Source organism: Euprymna scolopes, chromosome 13, assembly GCF_053919585.1.
Source record: "Euprymna scolopes isolate OS-2025 chromosome 13, ASM5391958v1, whole genome shotgun sequence".
In the NCBI taxonomy this organism is placed as follows: Eukaryota; Metazoa; Mollusca; class Cephalopoda; order Sepiida; family Sepiolidae; genus Euprymna; species Euprymna scolopes.
This window is the reverse complement of record NC_136494.1, coordinates 41,234,974-41,262,719: the sequence shown is the minus strand read 5'-3', so window position 1 is coordinate 41,262,719 and position 27,746 is coordinate 41,234,974. Positions and strand designations below refer to the sequence as shown.

Here is a 27,746-nt window from a genome sequence, read left to right as displayed (position 1 = left end):
ATTTTTTGTTTTTGCTTTGTTTTCTTTTTATTCTTTAAAAAATATTTCGATCTTCTATTAAATTTTAATTATGTACAATAATTTTGTTTTTAAATGTTTATCTTTTTTTATTAATTTGTTTATTTTTTTTATTAATTTAGATTTCTATTCTCATCTTCAGCATTCAGCTCGGAATTCTATACAGGTTCTGTCAGGTCCAGCAAAAAGATTCCCAGGTTTGAAGTCACATCAACCAAAATGTTGTAAAAATAATAATGCAGATGAGAATAGTAGTCCAAATAATCTAATTATCAATCCTCATCTAAAAAGTTCTGACTCAATTTTTTATTAATATTTAAATATTTCTTTTTAGGACCTTGCAGAAGATCCCAATTTTAAGAAGGCTGTATTGCGAACTAGTTATGGCCGTCGACCACCTCCAGTAAGTTGAATCAAAATTCTTCTATATTAGCAGGATTACCTGGCATCACCTGGGTATTATTATATAAAAATATAATACCAGTGATGAATAAGAAAAATTATTTGTTAACTTTAGAAGCCTCCATTATTCTAATAATGAGTAAATTCACAATAAATTATTTGCAAGTTCTTGGCTTTAAAAATATCAAACAATCCACTTATTTTTATCTTTTTAATACTTTTACTGACTAAAATACTTTGAAAAAATAAATAAACACAAAAATTAAAAATTGTTGAACCCATGTGAAATAATGCATTGTTTCAAGCAAATTTGTCTGACAAAAATCATCATTTGGTATTTTGAGCGCTGCGAGTATACTAAACTCTGGAATTCATAATAACAAGAAAAATGTTGCTTGATCTACAGTGGTTTGAAATATGAAAAGTAAAGACACTGTTATCATTACATAAAATTTTTTTTTTTTAAATTAAAAAGAAAATTATATTTACGTTTAAAAAGTGATTGAAACTCTTTGCACAATTACCCTTACCCTAAAAATAAAATTCTACTTTTAAGGTGATTTTAAAATTGGAATTGGTAATTGAATCAGAATCAGAAATTTAAAACAATCGTAACTGTATTGGAATTAGTGAAAAAAATATTAGAATCGTCCCATCACTAGTATGAACATGTTCAACGAAGTTCTGACTGGATAAACAGATGTACACATATGTCAGTTGATGATCATTTGCATCCATCGATTATGTCATAATCTTGGTTCCAATAATGAATAAATGCAGGATAAATTCTTTGCAATTTCTTTGCTTTTAAAAATATCAAAGAACCCACTTATTTTTTATTTATTTTATATTCTCTAATTTAATTGATACTTTTACTGACTCAAATACTTTTAAAAAATAAAAAAAAATAAAAAAATTTGCTGAACCTATGTAAATTAGTGCATTGGTTCAAATAAATTTGTCTGACAAAAATCACCATTGTCATCGTTTGATATTTATATCACTTCTTATGCAATTAAGGCAGGTTGCTAATTTCCTGACCTAAAATGTACAAAACATTGCTGTTGTTTTTTTTCTTTTCCTTTAGCAAAATTCAATCATGTTCTGCAAAATCAAAAACAACAATTTTCCTCTAAAAGAAAACCAACCAAATCAAACACTATGAATAAATATTTGAAAATCTAAAGAAGTCGAACATAAAATCTTTTAAAAAAATTACTGGATTAAATAACCTAAAAATTACTGGATTAAATAACCTGAAAAATGTTGATATGCCAATAAACGAAAGAACCAAACCATACACTATAAATATTTGAAGATATAACTTGAAGCAAAACATTTTTTTTCAAAATTACTGCATTAAATAACCTGAAAAGGATTGATGTGTTGTAAAATAAAGCAACCAAACAAGTCAGGTCTTTCTATGCTCTTTAGTATCTGGCATATCCAGGTGTGTTGATTCAAGAGGTGGCATGCTGTACATGGCCAAACCAGTTGAGATGCTGAGCACATAAAGCATCCATAATCTCCTCAATATAAGTTTCTGATGAAACATGGATGAAGAAATGATTTCCTCCAGTTTGCAGCTGCATGTCCACCTGAATTGTGCCGAAACCAGAAGTGTTTCAGGCCCAATTGAATACTAAAAATTTCTGAATGTCACAAGGACAGAGCTTGTTATCAGCATACACTTTTTAACATCGTTTCCTTAAGTCTTCATTATTAAAGTATTTTTAACATCATTTCCTTAAGTCATCATTATTAAAGTATTTTGTGCTTAGTTTCAACAACACATAGAGAATGAGAGATAAATGCTAATTTTTCCTTCTATTTTAGACTGGTATGACACCTGGTACTGGTTTCAATTGTCCACCATTAGGAACTGCTGCTCGTGGGAGAAATGCATTATCATCTTCGTTTGGTCGGCCAATTGGTACAGCAATGCAACTACCACAAGATGGCGCTGCACGACCAATGACAGCAGCTAAAGGAGCAGGCTATACTTCTGCAGGAAACAGAGGTCAGATTTGTTTTTAAAGAGCTTTTCAAATGGAAATTAAACTTCAATTGCTTTATTTCACTTTCAAATGTTTTGTCTTTCTCGTTATAATTTTCAAACATAATTTTTAGTTAAGAGGTATGTACAGGGTGGAACAATAAATTTGTAGTCCAAAAGAAAACAACACTACAGATTTGTTTTAAAACTTTTATTAAAAAAATCAATTCACGTAACTTTATTATGTAGTAGAGCTGACATCTATTCAATGTAGTCGCCTTCAGCCTCAATCACCAGAACTAGGAACATGCCTTTTCCACAAGCGCCAGTGAGAGCTTGGTGAATACTTGGCAGATGGCGTCGATCAGGCTGGTTTTGGTATTGTGAGAGGTTATGTTAGTGATGTTTTCGACGTATGACCAAAAGTCAAGCCTGGGTGTCTTTTTAATTATGAGCTGGCACTGAGTCCTGTTGCTACACCCAGGGTCTGGCAGTGGCCACCTGATTGCACCAAGGGATCATCACACTCTTCAGCATATCTAGATTTATTATAACCTCAGGGTTTATTTCTGTTACACTATTTTTTACTTAGTGTGCACAACATACACAATCCACTCATTAATCCTGGTGCAGACTTTCTAAAGATACTGGCTTCCTGACTTAAAGTGTACTAAACATTGATGTTATTGTTTTTTTTTTTCTTTCCTTTTGAAAAACTTAATTATGTTCTGAAAAATCAAAAACAAAAATTTTCCTATACAAAACAACTAAACCAAACTCCATGAATAAATATTTGAAGATATAAAGAACTTGAAAACTTTTTCCAAAATTACTGGATTTGGCATTAAATAACTGAAAAATGGTTGATATGCCATAAAACAAAATAACCAAACCATTCATCAACACCAAATCTTATTACTGCCCATCAAAGCACAGATCAAGGAACATGGTTCAATGTCTTTTTCAGGTCAACAAAAATAACTTCTTCCCATGTTGACCTGTTATTCACTTTTATTTGTTATTTGAGATCAAATTTACAACAAGGTAAATGTCTTAGTACAATGTTGCATGTGAGTAAATGTTGGCTCATATTAATTTGGTTTTTATGAACATGCAGAGGAATGACATAGATATGGTTTGATTAATTTGCTGGGTGCATCTTAATAAAGTTAGTTTGAACTCTCGACTATTGACAATAAAAATGCTCAAACTGCAATAGGTGTGTTGAATGAAGCTTTAGTTGGATAAATAGCTGCACAGACATCTCCGTTAAGGTTAATCAAGTAAAAGGCAGACTGAGTAAGACTTGACGTGACTCAGTCAAAAATCACCTCAAACAATAGTACAGCATAACCAATGTAAATAATAGTTTCATGGAAAGAGTCAATTCGTACATTAAATGATGATAAAGGAAAAGCAAGATTGTTGATAATAAAGAACAAACACAACACTGTTTTAAACATGCTCTTCCCTAAAGTTAGTTTGAATGTGGAGGAAATCTATCTCTTTAAAAATTGGCACTCTGGATTAAGACAAAAATAAAAATTGACACAGTCAAAAAGGATTTATCCTTCTCTGACTGAGGACGAAACAAACACTACACTTTGATCCCAGCCAAGAGTCTTTAAAAACAGCTATTTCGGCATACTTACAAATTGTTTTTTATATCTTTTATGATTTTGTAAACAGATGTCTTCTGTTTATGTACAGGTAAAAAGGATGAGGAAGTTAGTGTCAAAGGCTGACTGGGCAAACTGGATATGTTCTGTCACTTCTTGTGTTTTGGCATGTTCTTTCATTAACTATTTTTATAAACAAATCACACCCACATCTCCTGACATATTACTCATCCTTAAAATCAGTTGTTTATTCCTCAAAACACTTGACTTTCTTTAAGACATTTGACATTCAGATCAACTGAGTCTGGCACAAGGTCATTATACATTCTTGAAATTCTCCTGAGTTTTTTTTTTTTTTTTTTTTTAACTATGTATGTTCGTAAATATTAAGGAGCTCTGTCTTTGATTTCCTGATGAGATATGTAGATATCCAACTGATTTTTTAAGATTCACCCATACTTCTCAAACATTGAGTTTGTAAAGCAGTGAAGAATAATTTTCTCATCCCAAATAAGTATATTATAGTTTGTTTCTTGTGATCTTTTCTTGGTTTGGCCAGATTTCAAGATTGGATTTCATATGGTCTTAGTGTTATTATTTGAGGTAATTATCACTAATAGAAGGTAATTTGCCATGTGAGCCAATAAATAGCCATGCCAAGAGGATCTAATGTGAACTTTGAATAATATGTTATTTTGAATATTTGGTCTGAGTTTACTTGTAGGAGAAGTATCTACATGTCAGTATGTCCTAACAAAGTTGTGTGCAAATAAAGCAAAGACACTTGAGAATTGTGGAGATAATTCAAACTCCCATTGTTTTATCTCGAAAAAGATGATAAACGATTTCTGTTTGTTTTAAAGTTTTGTTATTTTGTCTACAGGCACTTTGTTATATCCATCCAATCAAACAGTCAAAGGAATTGGTCCAAGTTCTCCTCTGGATAAAAAATCAGAAGAGAAGTAAGTTTTCATTTTAAATACTTAAACATTTTTATAAAACTTAAATAAGTCTAGAGGTCTATATCAAAATAATCCAAATCTATTCTCTCACTGCTGATGCAATTCTCTATCTATATAAAAGCCAAGTACATCCAAGGATGGAGTACTGCTGCCACATCTGGGCAGGAGCTGCTAAAAACAGCCTATCCTGCCTTGACAGAGTACAAAATAGGCTTCGGGGCTTAGTGGGGGATGCCATTTTCTCTTCCCTGCAACCTCTCTCCTACAGGAGAGACGTTGTGAGCCTGTCTTTTTACTTCCATGGCAAGTGCTCATCCGAGCTCCAATCTCTGGTCCCACCCTCGCCAATCTTTCATGAAAAACACCCGTCTAGCTAAAACCACTGTCAAAAATTTTCCCCACTCTTTATCTGTGCCAAAACCAAAATGTAGATTCTATGAACAAAGCTTCTTTCTTAGAAGTGCACACCTGTGGAACTCTGTTCCGTTTGCCTGTTTCCCACCTGACTACAACTTAGGTGTCTTCAAGTCCAACATAAACAAATTCCTGATGTACCGCCCCCTTAAGTAAGACACTTTATCAAATCTCAACACTAACGTACTGTACCCGCAATAACCCTTATCCGCGAGTGGCTTCCGGGCCTTAATAAGTGGTGACCACCTTGTAAAAAAAAAAAAAAAAAAAAAAAAGACTAAGAATAAAAGAAAATCTTCTGTCAGTTGTCATTTTTACTGCTGATCGAGTGCTTTTATCTTGCTGCCATGTACTTAGATATGTGACTATTTGAGAATGCCATGTGAAACACGGTCCTCGTAGTCTTGCAAGCTGAGGCTGGTACCAATCTACAAATACAACAAGTGTAACAGTTCTGGGCAATTTATTATGATCTGCACTAATTAGACACTTGCTGGTAATTACTGATCCAATCTAAAATTCAGAATATGAACAATTTGTTGGTTATTTATAAAAAAATGTAAATTCATCATTTCATATTTAGATTCTTCAGACTACTGTTCTCATCTTGAATGTCATTTTCACGTCTCAGTCAATGTAATCTCTGACCTTCTTCAGATGTATTTTAAACTCCTGAATCTTTCTGTTGAACTCTTGAAAAGGAAGCTGTCACAGATCCTCAGTAAAAACAAGAACTTAATACTATCTGCAAAATACAGAGCAAGTTCAGCATTACAACAAGCTACCACACCTATACAACATTTCTAAGATTCATAAAGACGATATTTCATTAAGCTCATTGTCAGCGCCTAAGGTTCAACATGCCAACTATTGAGCCAATTCCTGGTAGATATAATCATCTCAATCGCATTATTGTACATCAAGAATTCAATTCACTTTGTGGAAATAATCAACAATTCATTCTAACCAGTCTAGATGTAGTGAGTCTGTTCACAAAAGTAACCACTAACAAAACTCTGGCTGTGGTACAGGATAAGTTGATAAGTTGACTTAATAGAGATGTTGATCTTCTGTATAGAAACTACATACTTTGTGATGGGATCTGATTATATCAACAAGAAGAAGGTGTGGAGATGTGATCAACATTGTCCTCAGTACTGACTAATGTGTATATGAAATACTTTGAGGAAATGGCATCATCTGGATCAACATCACTAAAGCCAGCAATGTGTCTGTGATATGTGGATGTCACATTCATACCCTTGTCTCACTAGGAAGATGTTCAAACATTACTGGACCGTGTAAATTCTATCCGTCCATCTACAATTCATGATCGAAAAGAAATATAATAATAAATTATTGTTTCTAGATGTGCTGATAACTAGCACTGGTCCGGAGTTTATGTCATATATATATATATTGAAAGCCAACTTTTACATCTGAACCTCAACTGCCATTGTCCATTGCCTACTACACCAAGGCAAAGCAATATGTAATAACAATACATATCAAAAGGAAATTGACAGTTTAAGAGAACCACCCGCCTCACCCCCTCACTGAAACAACTATCCAGAGAACTTTATATCAGCTCCAAGAAATCTGGACCAGACACTAAAGGGCACCAACCCAAAACTCACCACAGTTTGTATACCATCCATAAAGGACTTGTTGGAAAAAAATTATGACAGTATTCAGGAGTGACTTGACTCTCTAGAATCAAACCCTTACAAAAAATCATGACTAATAACTGCGTATGAGATTCGATGTAAATGTGAAAAACTATACAAAGGTGAGACATTTCATCCACTAAAAATAAGGTTAGAAGAACAATGAAAAGCCGTAATACATGGAGAGACTGAAAAGTTGGGAATGGCTGACCACATGGATGGAAAAGGGAAATCATCTACCATTATGGAATGAAGTAAAAATTATAGACAGAAGAGAACTGTGGAGAGTAAGATGACTTGAAGAAGCAACATATGTTGGGTGACGATCAACTATTAAGCAGACTTAGTATAGAATTTTGCACAATATGAAAATCATTAATTATAAATAATGTCTGTCTATCTATCAATATATATATATATATATATATATATATATAGGGTAACAGGCACCAGGGGGCAATAGGCCCCATTACTTGAGGGATACTCCAAGAGTGCTCTTTTCCACTACTTATAAAACTTGGGGCAACAAACCCCACTAGTTTTTGAGTTTAAGCCAATCAGAAGCCTCTATTTCAGTTGCTTCATTCAAGAGAGGTAAATTCAAACCGAAATTACAAGTGGAAGTTTGCACCACATGGTTTTAATCATTCAGCGGCCATATTGAAACCTGAACTGACTAATGTGTATATGAAATACTTTGAGGAAATGGCATCATCTGGATCAACATCACTAAAGCCAGCACTGTGACAGTCCTTCAGCAAAACTTCTGTTTTCATCAAGATCTTACAAGTTCCAAGCTTCTCCAATGTGAACCAAACCAATATTTAATTGAAGTAATTCCTTCATAATTTACATGATAAATGCTCAGATTATTTTTTTTCCTTGTCATCATGAATGCTGATCAGCTCCAGTGTTATTTTTAGCTTGACAGGAGATAAAATATTGAGATTTATTAATGTGATCAATGGAACAGTGTTCAGCATAGCTTTGCCTAGCTTACATGATGAAATTTGATGTGTATTTTTGTATAAGGTACTTTTAAATGAAAGGAAATACCACAAGAGTGTGTTATGAGGCTGAATTCCTACAGGTGCTTAATGCCCCATTCCCAAGAATTGGAATGCATAATAATCATATACATTGCTATTTTGATAAAAAATAGCAATACAAATGATATTGATAAAAAATAGCTATACAAATGATAAAAAATAGCAATACAAATGATTTTTGATAAAAAATAGCAATACAAATGATATTTCAGCCACAAAACTGGTTTGCATATTATCATTTATTTATTTGATTGGCATTCAAATTTGATAAAATTGTTTATACTTGGTGCTTAATGCCCCCACATTTTAAGTTTTCATAGAATGGTGCGGATCTACAGGAAAGTGGTGGGCGAGTGAACTTCAGCAGCAGTCAAGCGATTAATGACGCATATAACGCAGTCATGAATGGACATGTGTCTGCCAACCGAGCATCAAAACAATTTGGTGTGAACAAGAAATCACTGCTTCGCCAAGCCAAAGGTGAAATCCCTGTGGATGCTCATGTTGGCAGACAGACGGCACTGTCTCCTACCCTTGAAACTAAACTGGTAGAGTGCATAAAGCTAATGTCTGAATGGGGCTGGGACTTCTCATCAGAGGAAGTAAAAGATATAGTTCAAGACTTTGTGTGCACAATGAAATGCGACACTCCCTTCAAAAACTGACGACCTGATCGGGACTGGATTGATGGATTTCTTTCTCATCATCCTGACATCACACCAAGGAAGACAGAACACCTCAGTTTCTCAAGAGCTGCAGCAGAGTATTCAGAAGTAATTGAACATTGGTTTGAACTCTTGGACAATATCTTAACCACTGCTGGTGTGAAGGACATGTCATGCCAAATCTATAACGCAGATGAAAGTGGCTTTGTTACTGACCCAAGTCCCAAGTCGTTTTGGCTGCAAAAGGATCAAAAAGAGTGAACCAGCGCATTGGTGGATCTGGCAGAGAACAGATCACTGTGAACTGTTCTGGCTCTGCCAGTGGAAAAGTTCTTCCTCCGTACATTGTGTACAAGGGCAAAAACCTCTACGAAGCATGGTGCACAGGTGGTCCTGATGGAGCATGTTACTCTACCAGTGAGAAAGGGTGGATGGAGGGCCCACAATTTCTTGACTGGTTCACCAAGCTGTTTCTGGTCAACACAAGAGATGTCAGTGATAAACCACGGGTCTTGATATTTGATGGCCATCTTTCCCATCTTTCATATGCTTTGGTTCAAAAAGCAAAGGAGAACAGCGTCATTCTCTTGTGACTTTCGGCCCACCTCACTCATCTGCTGCAACCATTTGATCGTGCAGTGTTCCAGCCTGTGAAACTGAAATGGCAACAATTGTTGTTAAAGTTTGCCAGAACACACAGGGGACCAGTGGGCAAGAAGGACTTTCCCAGCCAGTTAAAGAAACTGTTTGAAGAGTCTTTTGAGCCTGAGACTATCAAAGCAGGCTTCAGTTCAACAGGGATTTGCCTGTTTAATCCCCAAGCTGTAAGTGTGATTGATCGGCCGCAAGTGAACACACCATCACCATCGTTCGCCTCTTCCTCTAGACCTCAATCTGGCACTCTTTCAGACCACTTGCCTGCTTCTCCTTCATCAGGAACTCAGTCAGCTCCCCCCCGCCATCTACTGCCCCTTCATCAGGAACTCGGTCAACTCCCCCCGCCATCTACTGCCTCTTCATCAGGAACACTATCTGCAGCCCCTTCATCGACCCTTTCCCTTGTACTGTCACCTTTATTCCCTGCTGGATCATCAATTGCCCCAACTGCTGGAGTGTTATCTCGTGTCCACGGTGTTTCATCCTCCCCTTTGTCTATTAGCACTTGTACCCCCTCTACGTAAATACCCCCGACAAACCCAATAAGCAGTACAATCCCACCCCTTCACAGTAGAGATCCCTAGATGTAAGAGAGCCTTCTACTCCAGTAGTTTCTTCCCCAGAACCGCTAGACTTTGGAACTTCCTGCCAGGTTCCTGCTTCCCCAACTGTATTGACATGCAGAAGTTCAAGTGTAACGTGAACCAACATCTTGCTGCTCAACTCCCCACCTAGTACCCCTGTAGCCTGTGTCCCTAATAGTAGCCCTCTAGATCAAAGTGGCAATGTGCCTTGTTTGGGGTGAAAATGTAATAAAAAAAAAAAATTAGGGAATTTTTCCTTGAGCAGCTAAAGACTCATTTCTCTAATACAGGAAGAGGAAGATCAGCGATAATTCAGCGCTTTTGCTATAACGACAGTCTTACAGAGGTTAAGGGAGGAAAATCTTGCAAAGAGGGGGCGAGGACAAGGCAGAGGTAGGGGAAAGGGCAGGGGCAAAACCACCCAAAAGGACACAAAGCGCCCAGGATCACAAAGCCCACTCTGGCTCTGACTCATCAGGTGACACTGAATGTGGACGGTGTGGACAAGCTGGTGGTGATAACTTGATACAATGTGATGTTTGTAGCCTCTGGTATCATGCCAAATGTACAGACATCACTGGGAGCCTTGAAGACATGGAAGAGGAGGAGTGGCTGTGCGATATTTGCACTCAATAAGGTGGGTACCTAATACCCCAAGGCAGGTTCTTAATGCCCCCAAAATCTACCAAATCAGAATTATGTGTATGTGTCAATAAAAAAATTAAAATAAAATATTTCTTATAGCTTTTTATTCTGACAAGTGGTGAATATTCATAACAGATAAGTTTTTTTTTTGAGATGATTTGTGCTCATATGCCTAAAGTGCGGTGCCTATTACCCCCTGTTACCCTAGTAATAAGATAGTATTAAAATATGTCAGTAATAACAGTATGCAGTGAAAAATAGTGATTTATAATAAGTTGTGAGATTGTACATAAAATAAAATAGGTTTAAGCTTCCTAAAATTCAAACTAGAATTGTATCTACAAGGACCCATGGCATAATGGATAAAGTTTTTGGTAAAATTCAATTGCAAAGTTACACTTTCCTGCATGTTGAAAGTTGAATCCTCAGTGTGGGCAATATTCAAAATACAAACACTTAAAAACAATACATCAAAATATGTACACGTCTCAATTTCCTAATATATGAATATAATGAAAAGATAGACTTACCAAGATGTTTAGGAGCATATAAGATGTAACTCATCATCATCATCAGTTTAATATCCATTTTACATATATTGAACATAGCATATCTGATCATTATTCTGAATAAAATAGAAGCACATTTCAAATGAATATTGCTATCTTGTTGATTTGTTTATCTTGTTTGTCTATCACTGTGCACAATGAATAGATTCCTATCTTTGTCAAAATGTTTGTAATTTTATATATTTGTAATTTAGGCCTGAAGAAAAAATAAAGGAGCTGGAAAAGAAAGCTAATATTTTAATTGAGGAAAGTTGTTTTGCAACAGGTCGAGGTGACTTCCAAATAGTAAGTTTTTTTTATTAGCTTTGAAGATTTCTTTTAAAGTATTGTACGATAATTTTTGTATATTTTTTGAGACAACAAAATAAAATATTTAAATTTTGTGTAATACAAAGTTATTGTATGGAAAAGCATTATTTCAAGTTTTTTCATAAGTTGAATAGAATTTGTCTCGAATGCGACACTAAAATGATCTTGTGCAAAATGTTTGTCTTCACTCTAGTCTGAAATCCATCTTTCTTAGGCATTTCTACCTTTTCGTTTCTATCTACCCCATATCCTATTTCCAAACCTATTAACAACTAAGTGTCCCCCCTTCCCAATTATTTTGTGTGTGACACAAACCTGCACCCGATGGCAAGGTTTCAATGTCAAAGCTTTGGTTAGTGAGGAGTCACCTTTTAATTACTTGCAGATCTGTTCTGACCTGGCATAATCATATCGATGTGCCAGTTCCTGTTAAATCACGACAGTTAAACAACATTCAGCATGGTCAGTATTAAATGTGCGGGAATACCAGGGTCTTCATGTGTTCTTTGCTTATCACAGCATTGTTTCCAGTTGTCCTGGACTTCTCACTAGAATCTAGCAGTGCCAATTCAGATGTTTAGCTAGTGATTGTGCAACCCTTTCTTCACAGTTACATGTGCAGTTACTCTTACAGGGAGTATCTATTGTCTCTGAAGACTGAATAGAGGCCATAATATTCTTACCCCGAGTGGTAATACCTGTTAGTGAGTTAAACAGAATTCATCAATTACAGACTGTTAATTAAAAAAAAATATCCGCTTACAAAACAAATAATACAACAAATCATTTATATACCAAATAAAATCTATCAAATATTTAAAAATATTAACAACTTGAATAATAAATAACTTTTACTCAATGTAACTGGAGTCAACATTAAATAAACCAAAAAAAAAAATTTGAAATAGTTGTTTTGTTTTAACATAAAACAAAACAACTATTTCAAATTTTTATCAAAAAAAAAAATGACTTTTTTTTTTTTTTCAAGATTTCCAACTGCTCTATTCTTATTACTATTATTATTATTATTATCATTATTATTACTATTATTATTATTATTATTATTACTATTATGATTATTATTACTATCATTATTATTATGATTATTATTATTATTCATCTTTGTGTGTCACATTGAGGTTCAACATTTAATGAATGACTTTCAACTTCTGTCTTTTGCCATTTCGTTTGTGCCACGTGCTAGGATTAGGTCCTCATTTACTGAACCACTCCATGTTTTAAACATTTTCCCTTAGGGCTATGGCATAAATCCAGTATCATTCTAAGCTTTTCTTCTGTCCTATTGGTTCTTTGCCAATCTGACTGTTTAACTATATTTGTTTTACATCAGTTATGCCAAGCATCATCATCATATTCAATTTAATGTTTGTTTTATATGTTAGCATGGATTGGATGGCTTTTAAAAATTAAAAATTTCTAAATTTATCTCTAGCCAGGTCTTTATTTATCCTTCTTTCAAGTTCATCTTTATTATTTTCGGTCATGTTTTCTTGGCCTTCCCTTGCCAACTGACTCTGCTACCTTAACTGTTCTACAACTACTAACTCAAAAACTCCTCCATTCTTTCAATGTGACCATACCAACAAAGTCTCCTATTATGCATACATCTTCCTCCATCATTCAGATTTAATCTTTGGATATCATCAAATATAAGCTTGTCTTTAAAACTTACATTACACATTCATTGTATCATTTTCATATAATTTCTCTCTCCATGTAGCGCATGTCCTCAACTCTCACTGGCCAGATTTCATTTCCACACATAATCACGCTGCTTACACATGCCTGATAGTCATATGAATTCTCATCTGTGTCCATTGTTTTACAGTTCTTGCACATAAACTGGTTATCATCTCTCGACCGACTTATAATTTGACTTGTGTATGCAATGCTTACAAGGACCACAAAAATTGAATTGCATCTGACTCCTGTTCTACCAACCTGAAAGGATGGAGTACTGCTGCCACATCTGGGCAGGAGCTGCTAAAAACAGCCTATCCTGCCTTGACAGAGTACAAAATAGACTTTGTGGCTTGGTGGGGGATGCCCTTTTCTCTTCCCTGCAACCTCTCTCCCACAGAAGAGACGTTACGAGCCTATCTTTATTTTATCGTTCTTTCCATGGCAGGTGCTCGTCTGAACTCCAATCTCTGGTCTCCCCTCGCCAATTTTTCATGATAAACACCTGTCTAGCTGAAACCACTGTCAATAATTTTCCCCACTCTTTATCCGTGCCTAAATCAAAACGTAGATTCCATGAACAAAGCTTCTTTCTTAGAACTGCATGCCTGTGGAACTCTGTTCCGCTTGCCTGTTTCCCTCCCGACTTCGACTTGGATGTCTTCAAGTCCAACAGAAACAAATTCTTGATGAACCGCCCCCTTAAGTAATAACACTTTATCAAATCTCCAATACTAACTATTACTACGATACTATCCCATTGATTACTGTACACACAATAACCCTTATCCCCAAGTGGCTTCTGGGCCTTAATAAGTGGTGACCTCCATGTAAAAAAAGAAAAGAAAAAAAAGAAAAAAAAAGATACCTTTCATCTTTCTGGAAACTTTCCGACACCACAATTACTGACTATGATAGTGTCTTAGTTGTCAAACACATTGTTTTAATTTAATTTTGATTAAATATTTTTGTGAATATTAATTATTTATATCCGATCTGCAAACCTACTTTTCCATTTAAATTATGAGCAAAATCCTAACTCAAAGTTTATTTACAAAATTCCTGAATAATTTAGGTTTAAATAGAATTTCTTTACAGTTTTAATTTTTTTTACATGGTTTCAAGACTTTTCCAGTAATTTATTCAGAATTATTCATTTACCTATCTTTTTGTGCTACAACCTCTTTTTAATATTTAGTTACAAATGACTTATACATGTGTGTACTTCTCTTCCAGGCCCTGGAAAAAGCCAAAGAAGCTGAAAAGAAAGAAGCAGCAGTTGTTCGTCTACACAAACAAATTACCCAGGAAGAGCCCATCAATCTTGATTTAACCTACTCTGTAAGTTTAGTTTTCATTGCCTTTTTTTTCAAAGCCAACATGTTGGTGTTGAAGTGTGTGTGTGGGAGGAGGTGTGTGGAAAGCATGGAATTCAAAGACACTTATATTTCTATTCTATTCACTAATATTTTTTAACCGATGTTTATATTTGTTAAAAAAGGAAAAAATAGTAAATTGATCACCATTTTGTATGCAAATTTATATTGATTTAAATATTAAATGGCTTTTGGTTTTCTTAAACTTTATGTTTATGTCTGCATCTCTAAATGATAAATGTGTTTGAAAAAGAGTCGAAACTGAATCAAGAAACTGCTTATACTCTGGCTTCAATTGATTCTAACATTGAATTGACTCTAAAATTGAACATGTAAGAAAAATACACTGCATTTTCTATTTTTAAGAAATTACATTTTTATTTTGTTTTATGTAAAGGAAAAAATCTAAAATGAGATTTCTACAGTTTATGAAAAGAAAATTTTCTTATGATTGGAATGTGATAAAAATGATTTATGAAATGTCTAGTTCACAAATGTTGGATAAGGTACCATAGTTGGTTAAACCAATTGAGATAGATAGTCTGTTTTATGACATCATATTAATATTCAAGTCACTTAACTAGAACAAAAAGGCAGCCATGTTTTTAGCATAACCTTTATTCTCAAGAAGTTCCTGGCCCTAGATAAGTGGCGACCCATTAGAAAAAAAATCATAAATTTTATTAATGAGTCACTACTTAATGAGATGCATAGATTAATAGTTAGTGAATTCTATCAGAAAATGGAAAATCTTTATGTATCATTTACTCCAAACAACTGGTGAGCCAGTAAACAGCAATTCTTCCTTTTTTGTCAGAAACATAGCTTATGGAATGTGAGAACTAAAGGAATAAATCGGGGGGGTGGGGAATGATAGATAGCCAAAAGTAAACTGAAGGTTCACTTTCTACTTCCCACTATTTACAATTTGTAAAAAAATTGTGGGTCATATATCTAGTTATATAACCCATGCACAGGTTATATAGCTAGCTATATATTGCATGCCTTATATAGCTAGCTATATATTGCATGTCTTATATAGCTAGCTATATATTGCATGTCTTATATAGCTAGCTATATATTGCATGTCTTATATAGCTAGCTATATATTGCATGTCTTATATAGCTAGCTATATATTGCATGTCTTATATAGCTAGCTATATATTGCATGTCTTATATAGCTAGCTATATATTGCATGCAATATATAGCTAGCTATATATTGCATAGCTAGCTATGCTATTTTGATATGAACATAAAAGCTACAAATTTGTCCATTGTTGGATGTGACTTTTGAATGACATCAAAATAACAATCAAAGGATAGACACAAACTGACAAGAGAAAGGGATGGGGAGAAAAAGGGATGAAAAGAGAAAAGGAGATTTTGGCAAAAAGACATCATGTATCACATTGTTTTGTTTATTGAGGGTAGTCTTCTAATGAATAGCGTCCTCCTCCCACATCATAGATGGCAGAGGGAGGTATGTGATCCTAACACTGGCACTTCTCTTGATATTTTGGTGATTTAAAATTTATTTTTTATCTTAAAGGTTCTTTTCAACTTGGGTAATGTGTATTTTGTTAATGAGATGTACACTGAAGCCATCAATGCATATAATGTAATTGTAAAAACGAAACAATTCTACAGTGCAGGTAAATGAAAGTTTTTCAGCTGATTTCTTTTTCATCTTTGCTTTTTTTGCTAAAGACGCATTCGTTTCTTATTGTTGATGTGCATGCATCATTTTATTCCGGCCCAGAGTTTTTTTAGGAATTCCTTTGATTTGGCTGTTTGTCACATCAAGTGTTTCTAATTCAGTTTCCTAACACAAGGAAAAGTAAGATTAAACTATAAGGATTATATTTATCACAAGGTTACCCTTTGTTGACTTGACCCACTTAGAAGTGACGAGCACCTGAATCTTTTTAATGAGGAAAGAGAATTCATTTGTCAGATAAAATGAGGAGAGACTATGATTGGTTGGAAGCTGGAATGGGCAATGCTTAACTAAAATGGTCCTAAAATTAATACATTTAACCTGTTTATTTTTCTTGGAAACAAAATACACACTTTTGAATAGTTTATTTTCCACAAGTATAGTTATATATGAGGACAAAAAAGATTATCAGGAGCAGCTAAGTGTATTGATTCTCTGGCATTTCTGTGATTACTGGTTTACCATTTATTTAATAAATTATTTAATAATAAATTTACTTGTTTTCTTTATGAAATCTATTGTGAATTAGTTATCAGTAATCATTATATAGTAAAATATTTTATTATCTGTTATGTTCATGAATTAAAGATCACAATGAGAATTGAAAGTTTTGAAAGCTATTTACATCTAATAATTATATATATATTTTTAAAGTTTGTTTTTGAAATGTCTTTACTTTCAATGTATACCGTTTTTGTTTAACGGGTCTAGATTGTTATTTTAAAACCATTCACTGTTAATTTTGAGTTAAGCTCAATGTGTCTATTTAACAGGGACAGAGCATATATAGTGCAAAATTTTGTTGAAAATTCAAAGGCTCACATTTCCTTTTTTATAACCTTCGTTTATTTCCTGGATTTTTCCATTACAGCCGTTTCATTAATGAGTTGGCAATTTTACGATTTATGTTTCCGTAAAAATATCCTGTCCCCACCGACTTCTTCAGATGTTTATCCATTAGATTTTTACAACAAATGGTATATTTTTAACATGCTGGACATCGTATTCGGGTAAAAAGATTTCCCCAGCCATGCTTCCTCACTTCCTCCATCTTTTGGTGTTATGTAAAGATAGTTTTCAGTTTTAATCCATACCTTTGTATTTTTATTTTTTGTTTATTAATTATTTATTTTTGTTTTAATTTTCCATGTTTTTCCTATTTGCTTTTTTCCAATTATCATATAATTTTATATAATTTTATATAATTTTATTCCTATATTTATGCGTGTTTATTTTAATATTGTTTTTTTGCTTATTATCTGAATTCGTATTATATTACCATTTGTTGTAAAAATCTAATGGATAAACATCTGAAGAAGTTGGTGGGGACAGGATATTTTTACGGAAAAATAAATCATAAAATTGCCAACTCATTAATGAAACGGCTGTAATGGAAAAATCCAGGAAATAAACGAAGGTTATAAAAAAGAAAACGTGAGTCTTTGAATTTTCAACAAAATTTTGCACTATATATATATATATATATATATATATATATTGAATGAAAGACAAAAGTCTATATTCCAAAGTTTATGATGTTGACCATCTTACAATTTATTCCTTTAATTCAGTTGACATTTACAATTCTTGACAGTATCTGTTTCGTAGCACAAAATTAATCGCTTAATTATTATATCCATCGGTGAATCTATTTTGCCCTTAACTCATCAGAAGAAATAGTAACTATCAATCTATCAATATATATATATATATATATATATATATATATATATATAAAATAAAATTTCAACAAAATTAGTTATAGTTTTATAACAATTTAGTTCGAATTAGTAATTTAGTATCCAAACAATACTGTAATAAGTGAATTTTCCAAATCCTTTTTAAGAAAAATAAATAATTTGGTAAAACAAGCAAAAAAAAAACCCCAAAAAAACGTCATAGCTTAAAGTGATAGGCCTCACCACACACTACTTCCTCAACAGCCTTCATCTGTTAATGACACATCACACAATGAACTTTCATGAATTGACTTGATTTATGAATGTTCCTTCCATCACCACTATTCAGCAGCCCATAAAACTTGTTGATATTTGCATATTGGTTTTGAAAGAGAAAATTTTATTGATTAACTATTAATTGTTATTTACTGAATAAATGTTTTTTTGTTAAATTACACCAGTTTATTTGTTTAAAACAAGAGAATAAAAAGCAAACTAAATAAAACAAAGTAAAATGACTCCCAAGAAACACTGGGTCAAAACACCAAGTATATTTTATTAAAGGGAGGGGGGTATTTTGTTTAATGGCATATCAACATTTTGGTGAAAAGCAGAGATTATCTTCTTTTGTAAATAACCTGCCAAAAGAACAGTAGTTGTACTATGAAACCTATAAGTGAACAGAATGTGGAGGTTCATACCTTTTGCAAATTTTATTATTCAACATGTTTGGTAGAAAATAAAAAAAATTATTTTCACCTCAAACAAGACATATTGCCACTGAGGAACTATGCTAAGGGCTAGATGGAGAGTTGAGAAGAAAGACGTTTATTCACATTACATTTAAATTTCTGCATATATGTACTGTTGGGGAAACTGAGAGCAGAGTGGGAATTCCAGAAGCAAGTTGTCTGAGATAAGAAGGCCTACTTTCTTTGTAGTAGACTTGGCAAAATGTTGACAAGACTACTACAAAGAAAGTAGGCTCCCTTTACCAGGTTAGAAAACTTCTTAAATTTACCAGAATCCTATATCTCTACAAAGCCATCATTCACCCGTGCATGGAATATTGTTGCCACGTTTGAGCTGTTTCTCCAACCACTAACTTCTCGATCTTAGACAAGGTGCAAAGAATAATTTCTAATCGGTCTCATAATGTCTACTAAGTTTCAGCCCTTGATACATCATTGTGAGTTGCATCTCTCTGTTTGTAACATATTTCCACTAAATATGCTACCTACACGAAAATACCCCTGACCCACTCAACTCGCAGCTCGATCCAATCGCTTCACTGTAAAAGTTCCAAGATACCAAATTTTCTATTCTGATAGTTTCTTATCTCAGACCATTGTTATTTATTGAATAAATGTTTTTTTGTTATATATATAAAACTTTGTCTGCCTATCTGTCTGCAGAACAGTCTCTATCAAACTACCTTGTCAACTTTTGCTCTACAAACTTGATATATAGGGAATTTGGACATTTGGAACAAGTTTGATTTGGTTTTTAACCAGTAAAAATAGCTGCTAAAAGGTTAAAATTTAAATAATTGGAACTTAGCAGGTATAAGTGGTACATGTTACTTCTATGCATGCACACATATACAATTATACCTTTAACAACACTATTTTTTAAGCTTTTATATGCTTATAGACTGAACTCAGATGGTAATGAATAATGTGAGAGCACTAAATGTTTTGGTGTTGATTTTAGCTGATGGCCCCCAAGTCATATTTTTATTTATTTTTATTAACTTTTGAAATCACTTCTATATATTGGGTACAATATAATAAACAATGGAGTATTGGCTCTATAATAATAAGCATGAAATTTGCCTCAATTAAAATATCATATTTAAGCGTATTTTATGTCTGGGCAACACTGGATGGCCTATTAGTAATATATATATATATATATATATATGTGTGTGTGTTAGATAGCATATTGTAAAATGGTTACTATTAAAAGTGAATATCAGTTTTATTTTAATATTTTTTTCTAACTTTTAATTTCACTAAAATGATGTTTATGCAAATCAGTAATAAACTACTGATTCTTTTTAAACTTGTAAAACGTTTCATTTATTCATTTTCTATTTAATATGTAAAATCGAATAAAAACAACCAAAACTATTTTATTTTTATTTTTTTCTTCAGGACGATTGAAAGTCAATATTGGCAATATCCATTTCAAGCAGAAAAATTATCAAAAAGCTATCAAATTTTACCGCATGGCACTGGATCAAGTGCAATTGACTCATAGGCAGATGAAGTAAGTTTTTCTTGTAATGCTGAGTCTATCAGAGATGACTGATCTTTGATGCATCTTCTATTTTTTTTTTAATGTAAGAAGATACAGAATTTTATTTATTATGAATGACTATAGACTGAACCTAATTGAAACTTGTTAAACAGCCAATCCAATGCAATTTTTAAGTGACACATGGAGCGTTGGCCCATTTCCTTTTTCATTATTGAGTTAGAAGAATAATCTTGTTAGAGATAATTTGACAATTTTATAAATTTCTAGTTGCATTTTGTTATCAATTTTTTGAAATTCTTTTCAATTGATGAATTGTATTTTTTAATATTTTTTATTTACTAGATTTCCAAAATATCAGAAAAATAAAAATTGGATTTAAATATTTTTTTGTCATACAAAATGTTAATATCTTCATTTTAAAATAGCATTCCATTACTAACACATCTTGAATGTATGCATCTTAAGAATGAAGCCATTATTGTTCTCATTTACTTGCCTCTCCACAATGCAAGGTCATTTTTTAATATGAGGAAAATGTACCTCCCCAAAAAGGGACATTCTGGATTGGCACAAAAATAAAAATTATCTCGGTCTAGAAGTACCTTTTTTTTCACTGACAGAGGACAGAAAAGATGAAATGCTGCATTAGAACACATACTACACTTTGCTCTTAAGCCGTCATTATCTTTTTATTGATGAAACCTAAAATAAATTATGATTTTATATTTATCATTTAAATTATGTCAATCCCAAATTTCTGTTTAAAACTTACGATTTGTCTTTAAACTATTGTTCGTTGTGCAAACTTTGTGGCCTGGGGATTCCCTCTGAGTTATTCCTAGGATGTCTCCTTGGGTTGTATCCTGGTCACAGCACCAAATGTGGTACTACTCTGGGATTCACTTAGTATTGTATTCTGTGTGATTTTGCACTAAATTTAGTCCAATGCAACATGGATCATATGCACTCTGACTTTGTCAATTATTTTATACTCATGCTGTGTTTAAAGATTTGCAAAACTCTAATGTTGCAACAGCTAATCAGAAATTTGAATAAGTGACCAGTTAGCAATTCTCTCAATCCTAGGACAGCCGTTTCATTGTGTTGTCAGACTTTAGTGTGATTTACTAAAGAAAATACTGTTAAGTTTTAAATAGAAATCGTACATCATGCTTAAGTTTGAAATAGTATTTTCTTTAGTAAATCACACTAAAGTCTGACAACATATACAATTCATCAATCAAAAAAAGCTTTTAATAGAGATTTGCTGATGCATCAAAAGCGTGAATATAAATAATTGAAAAACTATATTTGTTATTAATATTTACTGTTTTATTTTCAGAATGAAAATAATGCAAAATATTGGAATTGCATTTGTGAAAATGGGTAAATATGATGATGCGATTGAATCTTTTGAAAATGTCATGAATGATTCGCCAAGTTTTAAAACTGGTTTTAATTTGATCCTCTGCTATTTCGCACTGAATGACCAGAACAAAATGAAGTGGGCATTTGAACAGATGCTTGCAGTCGACATAGACTTTAATGACGAGTACAAATATCAGTCAAGTGTAAGAAGATTTTTGTTCTATAAATACATTGCACTATTTTTCTTTTTGAAACGTGTGGATGAAATTAATCTGATATTAATATTTCGAATTTTTTAGATGAGGATTGATAATTTTGATTATTTGCACTATTCAAACTATTAATCTCATCTTGATTGTTATTTTCACAATTTTTCTGATGATGCAACATTCAACCTTCTTCAGGTGTACCTTTTTAAACTCTAGAATCTCTATGGAATATTAAATTGGATCTTTTATTTAATCCATGGTGATAGTGATCTTGTTTCATTAGCTGAAACCGAGTAGACATTTAAAGTAACTAGCATGGGTACCCGGCTTTGCTCGGTCCCTATGTACTGTTCATAAGGTTATGTGCATATGTATATATTAAAAAGTGTGAATATGTAAAGTAATGCCTTTCTGTATAATAGTCTTTCTTAACTACCATAGAGAAAAGACAGACAGAAATTTTCACTTTTATAGATAGAGATAGATAGCTATAATGATTTAAAAAGTATAAAAAAAAAAAGACTCCTGCACTACCACCGAGAATCGGAACCAAAACGTTCAGTTCACAATTTATTTTGCCTCTGTCGTCAATGACTGGGCTATGAAAACATGTTTACTGCAAGGCTAAAAATTAAAACATGAACCAATAGCTACTACGTTATGCATTCATAATGCTGGTGTTCGACCTTCACCTGACAAATTTCATTTTTTTAATTTTCACTCTTTTGCCTCGACTTTTCCAGACTAAAACCCCAAATATAAAGTTTTGCATGGATTCAAATACCTTATATATGAAGTTTCATGTCTGTAGACCAAAAACTCTAGGAGGAGTTTGGTAGGCAAAATTTATTAAATAAAAATATATACGTATACATAAATATATATGGAAACAATTTTGTGTTTACTATAAACTTTTTACACAAATATTATGTAAGTATAAATTATGTAGAATATCTGCATGAATATAATTTCACATAATAGTTAACTAAAGATGATTATCACATTAGAAAACCGAAGCAACTAATAGGGAATTAATTAAAATGAATGTTTAAAAGAATATGCAAATTAGCTAGATCGTTTGCTAGTGAATGCAATTCCACAAGCCATATATAAGAAAATTGTATTTTCTTTTTAAATAAATAGAAAAGAGGGTTTTTAATATGAATATCAATACACACAAAAGAAAAACGAATTTATAGGAGTATAGATTATTATTTTCTTTGTTATTATGATTGATGCTGAGCACCTTTATCTGTTTCATTGCAAATTCTTGGAGGTTGAAGGTTGAATTATTATTACAAGCAATAATAACTGAGAATAATATAATTAATTAACACTTCTACCCAATCATAGATTTCTAAAAGGATTCACCTGAAGCAGGTCAGAGGTTATATTGTCCAAAGCATTGTGAAGATAATGAAGATGAAGAAGTAATATTACTTGTTTTGATCGGACTATCGCTCTCATCTTGAGTGTTATATTTGTGTTTCGGTTGATGTAGTCTTTTCTAAGATGGTGACCAACATGCCTGACAAAGGTTGAAGGCTACATCGACCAAAACATTGCACAAATAACACTCAAGATGAGAACAATAGTCCGATCACAACAAGTAATATAAACAATCAGCCCTCATCTCAAAAATTCAAAACTGTAATGAGAGCAATAGTTTGAATAATTTCCCATTGTTATTAGAATATTCTATCATGTTTTGTTGTATGAAAAAAGTAGTGAAAAAGAGAAACCTTTTTACTTAAATATTTTTTTAATTAAATTTGAAAACATGCATCTTATTAAAGTGTAATGAATAAAGGGGAGTAACCCCCCCCCTTATTTTTGATTACCTCCCTTTCATTTATCATTACCTGTATATAAGATGTGATTTTGATTTACTCAATTTGAAACTCAGACATGTACTACTATAGTATTAGAAAAACTAGGCGTAAAAAATAAATGATGCTTAAACATTAGATTTAACTAAATGCTGATTATTTGAGAGATAGTAAAAAAGGTTGAGACATATATCATTAATATTATATATAATCATCCACAAGCAAACTGTTTGCTATATCCTAATCTTTGTTGTAACTAGAGAAACAAATGCCTCAAGCCAGGATCAAAAGTTGACCAATTAGTTGACAGTTTGAGCTCCTAACCTCTCAGCTATCATTCAACACCTACTGTAAGCGAAATCTTGATGTAAACATTGTTAATTGCTTGTATATTTTCCCTCTTGATTGGTAATGCAGTATATCTACAATGAGTTTAATAATATTATTGAAATTATTTTGATGATTGTATTTTTAACTTTAGGACAATGCAGAACATAATCACTTTATAGAAGTTATAAAGGATGATGCTCTACGGCGCTTTGAAAGGGAAAAGTAAGTTTTTTTTTGTTTGCTGTTTTAGTTGATGCAAAAGTTCTAAGAATTAAAGGTTTTAGTAAACATTACTGTTGATAAATTATTTTGAAAGGAATACAGTTGAGAAATTATTTTGAAAGGAATACAGTTGAGAAATTATTTTGAAAGGAATACAGTTGAGAAATTAGTCAAAAACGATTTTACTTACTCATTTATGATTTATTTGGGTAAAAACAAATCGTAGAAAATATAAGCATTTTATTTTAACATAAATATTAATTCTGAACAAATAAGCCATTTTGTTTGGTCACTTGTGACTAAACCTTACTTTCTGTGACTAAAAAATCATGGGTACTTTCCTCAGAACTGATATTTATGGTAACTTAAAATGTTTGCATTGCTGCTTGTTCAGAATAAAAATCAAAATATTGAATTTCAATTAAAACCAATGGTATCTACCTAATTAACATGTCAGAATTAGTAAAATATCCAAAAATTACAAAAAATAATACAGTATAAAATTAATTATTAATGAAAATAGTTTTTGACGAATTTGCAAGTTATACTTAAATAATAAACAGATTCCAAACTATGAATTACTTCCCTTGTTTAAGTTATATTTTAAAAATAATAATGGTGGATTTTTTTTTTTTTTTTTTTTTTACAAAGGCGTCACCACATTATCAAGGCCCAGAGGCCACTCAAGAATAAGGGTTAAAGAGTGTACAGTAGAAATTGGTCAATATAGTAATCATTAGTAATGAAAATTTGGTAAATTTAATAACTTATATGGAACGGCTCATCAAGAACTTATTTACTTTAGACTTGAACACAACCATATTGTAGTCAGCCGGAAAGCAGGAAAACGGAAGACAATTCCACAGGCATGCAGTTCTAAGAAAGAAGCTTTGTTCATGGAATCTACGTTTAGGTTTAGGCACAGATAAAGAGTGGGGGAAATTATTGATAGTGTTTACAGCTAGACGAGTGTTTCTTGTGAAAGTTTGGCGAGGGGGGACCATAGATTGAAGCTCAGTTGAACACTTTCCATGAAAATAACGATACATCAGAGACAAACTCGCAACATCTCTTCTGTGAGATAGAGGTTGCAAGGAGGAGAAAAGGACATCTCCTACGAGGCTACGAAGTCTATTTTGAACTCTATCAAGGCAGGACAAGTCCTTTCTAGCAGCTCCTGCCCAGATGTGGCAACAGTATTCCATCCTTGGACGTACCTGGCTCTTATATAGGTAGAGAATAGCATCAGCAGTGAGATATCTACTGGATCGATAGAAAGATCCCACCATTTTTCCAGCGGCCTTGGCAACAGATTTGATATACGTGTTCCATTTAAGATCAGGAGTAATGGTCAAGCCCAGAAGCTTGTCAAAACTTGAGGCCTCCTGAAGACGAGAGCCATTCATTTCAATTGATGACAAATGTGAATTAGAATGTTGATGATGTAAAGAGAGAAGCTTGGTTTTAGATGCATTAAAAGTAACCAGCCACTCCTTTCCCCATTGTACTACGTGCTCAAGATCAGAGGAGAGAGAATTGGAGAGAACTTGGTCGTTTACTGTCTTAGATGTGCTACCATAAATGGTAGTGTCGTCAGCATAAATGTCTACAAATGATGTAAGGATATGATTTGGAAGATCATTAATGTAGATCAGGAAAAGAGTTGGGCCCAGGATGGATCCCTGAGGGACACCGGCATTAATACTGTGAGCTTCTGATTTTTGCCCCTCAACTACTACTCTTATGAACCTATCAGAAAGAAATGATTTAATAATTGAGAAGACATTTCCAGCTATACCATAGCTAGCGATCTTATGAAGTAAACCTTTATGCCATACCCTATCAAAGGCTTTAGATATGTCAAGAGCAATTGCCCTAGAAAGATTGCCACCGTCGAGAGATTTGCTAATCCTATGCGATATAACTGTAAGGACATCTGCTGTAGATCTAGCAGAACGGAAACCATATTGAGTGTCACTAAGAAGGTTATTTTTGTTGAGATGTTTGATTACTTCTGTATTTAACACAGATTCTAGCAACTTACTCATGACGCACAGGAGACTTATTGGCCTGTACTGAGAGGGGGATGAGCGATCACCTGAATTCTTAAATACAGGGCATACTGATGAGATTTTCCACGGAGATGGGAAACTATTCTCCTTAAGACAACGTTTAAACAGTTTTGTAAGTATGGGCGCTAATTCAGGTTGAAGTTTTTTGAGTACTATAATTGGAATACCGTCAGGGCCAGTTGCTTTACTCGAATCAAGGTTTTTGATTAGCTTCGCAACATCACATACAGATATACGTATATCACATAGCGTGTTTTCTGATACAGGAGGAAATATTGGGGGTTGGCGGTCTTGGTCGCAAAGGGTAGAATTAGCTGCAAAGTTCTTGACAAAGAGTTTGGCTTTGTCTGATGCTGACGAGATTACCTCAGGTCCATTGATAATAGTTGGGATGGAGCACACGCTTCTGTTCAGGATTCTGTTTGCTATTTGCCAAAACTGGTGGGAACCAAGCCGCTGCTCAGCTACTTTGGACTTAACAGATTGAGCATACAACACTCTTGCGTTCCTTATTACTTTCTTACAATGGTTGCTGGCAGTCCTGAAAACGGCTTTAGTTTCCATACATCTATTACGTTTGAAGCAGTGGAAAAAGTGATTTCTGTGCGCAATGGCAGCAGCACATTCTGGAGAGAACCATGGCTGGCTGTTAGGTTTTTGCTGAAACTTTTTAGAGGGTATGAAATGGTCAATACCTACAATTAACCATTCAGTTAGGTCTAATACTATAGAGGACACATCCTTTTTAAACATGGAATGCAGAGGTAGATCAGATATAAATGTACGGAAGCTATCCCAGTTAGCCTTAGTGTATCGATATACTGTACGATGAAGAGGTACGTCTGGGGACTTATTACATTTCATTTTTATCTTGATTGATACAACAGAGTGGTCGGAAGATCCAAGAGGCGACAGAACAGAAACTGAACATAGTTCAGGGCAAGTTGTGAGAAAAAGGTCTAGTAGGCTCGCATACTGGCCGTCATTATCGGGCACACGGGTAGGTTCCTGAACAATCTGAGTGAGGTCATAGGCAATGGAGAAATCATGACAGAACCTCCCCTCATCATCGGTCTTGTTTGAGTGGGTCAACCATTCGACGTTGTGAACATTGAAGTCTCCACATATATGAATGTTAGCTGAAGGATAAGTAGAAAGGACTTGGTCAATTTTCTCAGATATGCTTTGAAAGATAGTAACTCCGCTGTTGTGGGGGCGATAGAGAGTAAATATAAATGCAGTAGTGTGAGCTAAAGCAACCCGGAAGCACATATAGGGTAAGTTAGGATCTTCCCTGGAGATGTCCCTCCCACATGGAAAGCTATCTTTAATATAGGCACATATTCCATGCCCATGGCGATCTTGGGGGTCAGTTTTAGAAGTTAAGTTAGAGTATCCTGAAATTGCAAACTCATCTAGGGAA

At 33.5% G+C, this 27,746-nt stretch overlaps 1 protein-coding gene across 2 annotated transcripts in view; it reads left to right on the top strand.

Moving 5' to 3' along the window:
- Positions 1 to 27,746, top strand: part of LOC145291985 (intraflagellar transport protein 88 homolog) — a 129,913-nt gene that overhangs the window by 7,811 nt on the left and 94,356 nt on the right. For both annotated transcript variants that reach the window (XM_080137943.1, XM_080137942.1), the window contains exons 3-11: positions 353 to 421; positions 2,257 to 2,440; positions 4,919 to 4,997; positions 11,442 to 11,532; positions 14,494 to 14,598; positions 16,185 to 16,287; positions 20,188 to 20,302; positions 21,636 to 21,864; positions 24,181 to 24,251. In XM_080137943.1, the coding sequence (XP_079994069.1) occupies positions 353 to 421; positions 2,257 to 2,440; positions 4,919 to 4,997; positions 11,442 to 11,532; positions 14,494 to 14,598; positions 16,185 to 16,287; positions 20,188 to 20,302; positions 21,636 to 21,864; positions 24,181 to 24,251 (1,046 nt within the window). The remainder of the gene's footprint in view (positions 1 to 352; positions 422 to 2,256; positions 2,441 to 4,918; positions 4,998 to 11,441; positions 11,533 to 14,493; positions 14,599 to 16,184; positions 16,288 to 20,187; positions 20,303 to 21,635; positions 21,865 to 24,180; positions 24,252 to 27,746) is intronic.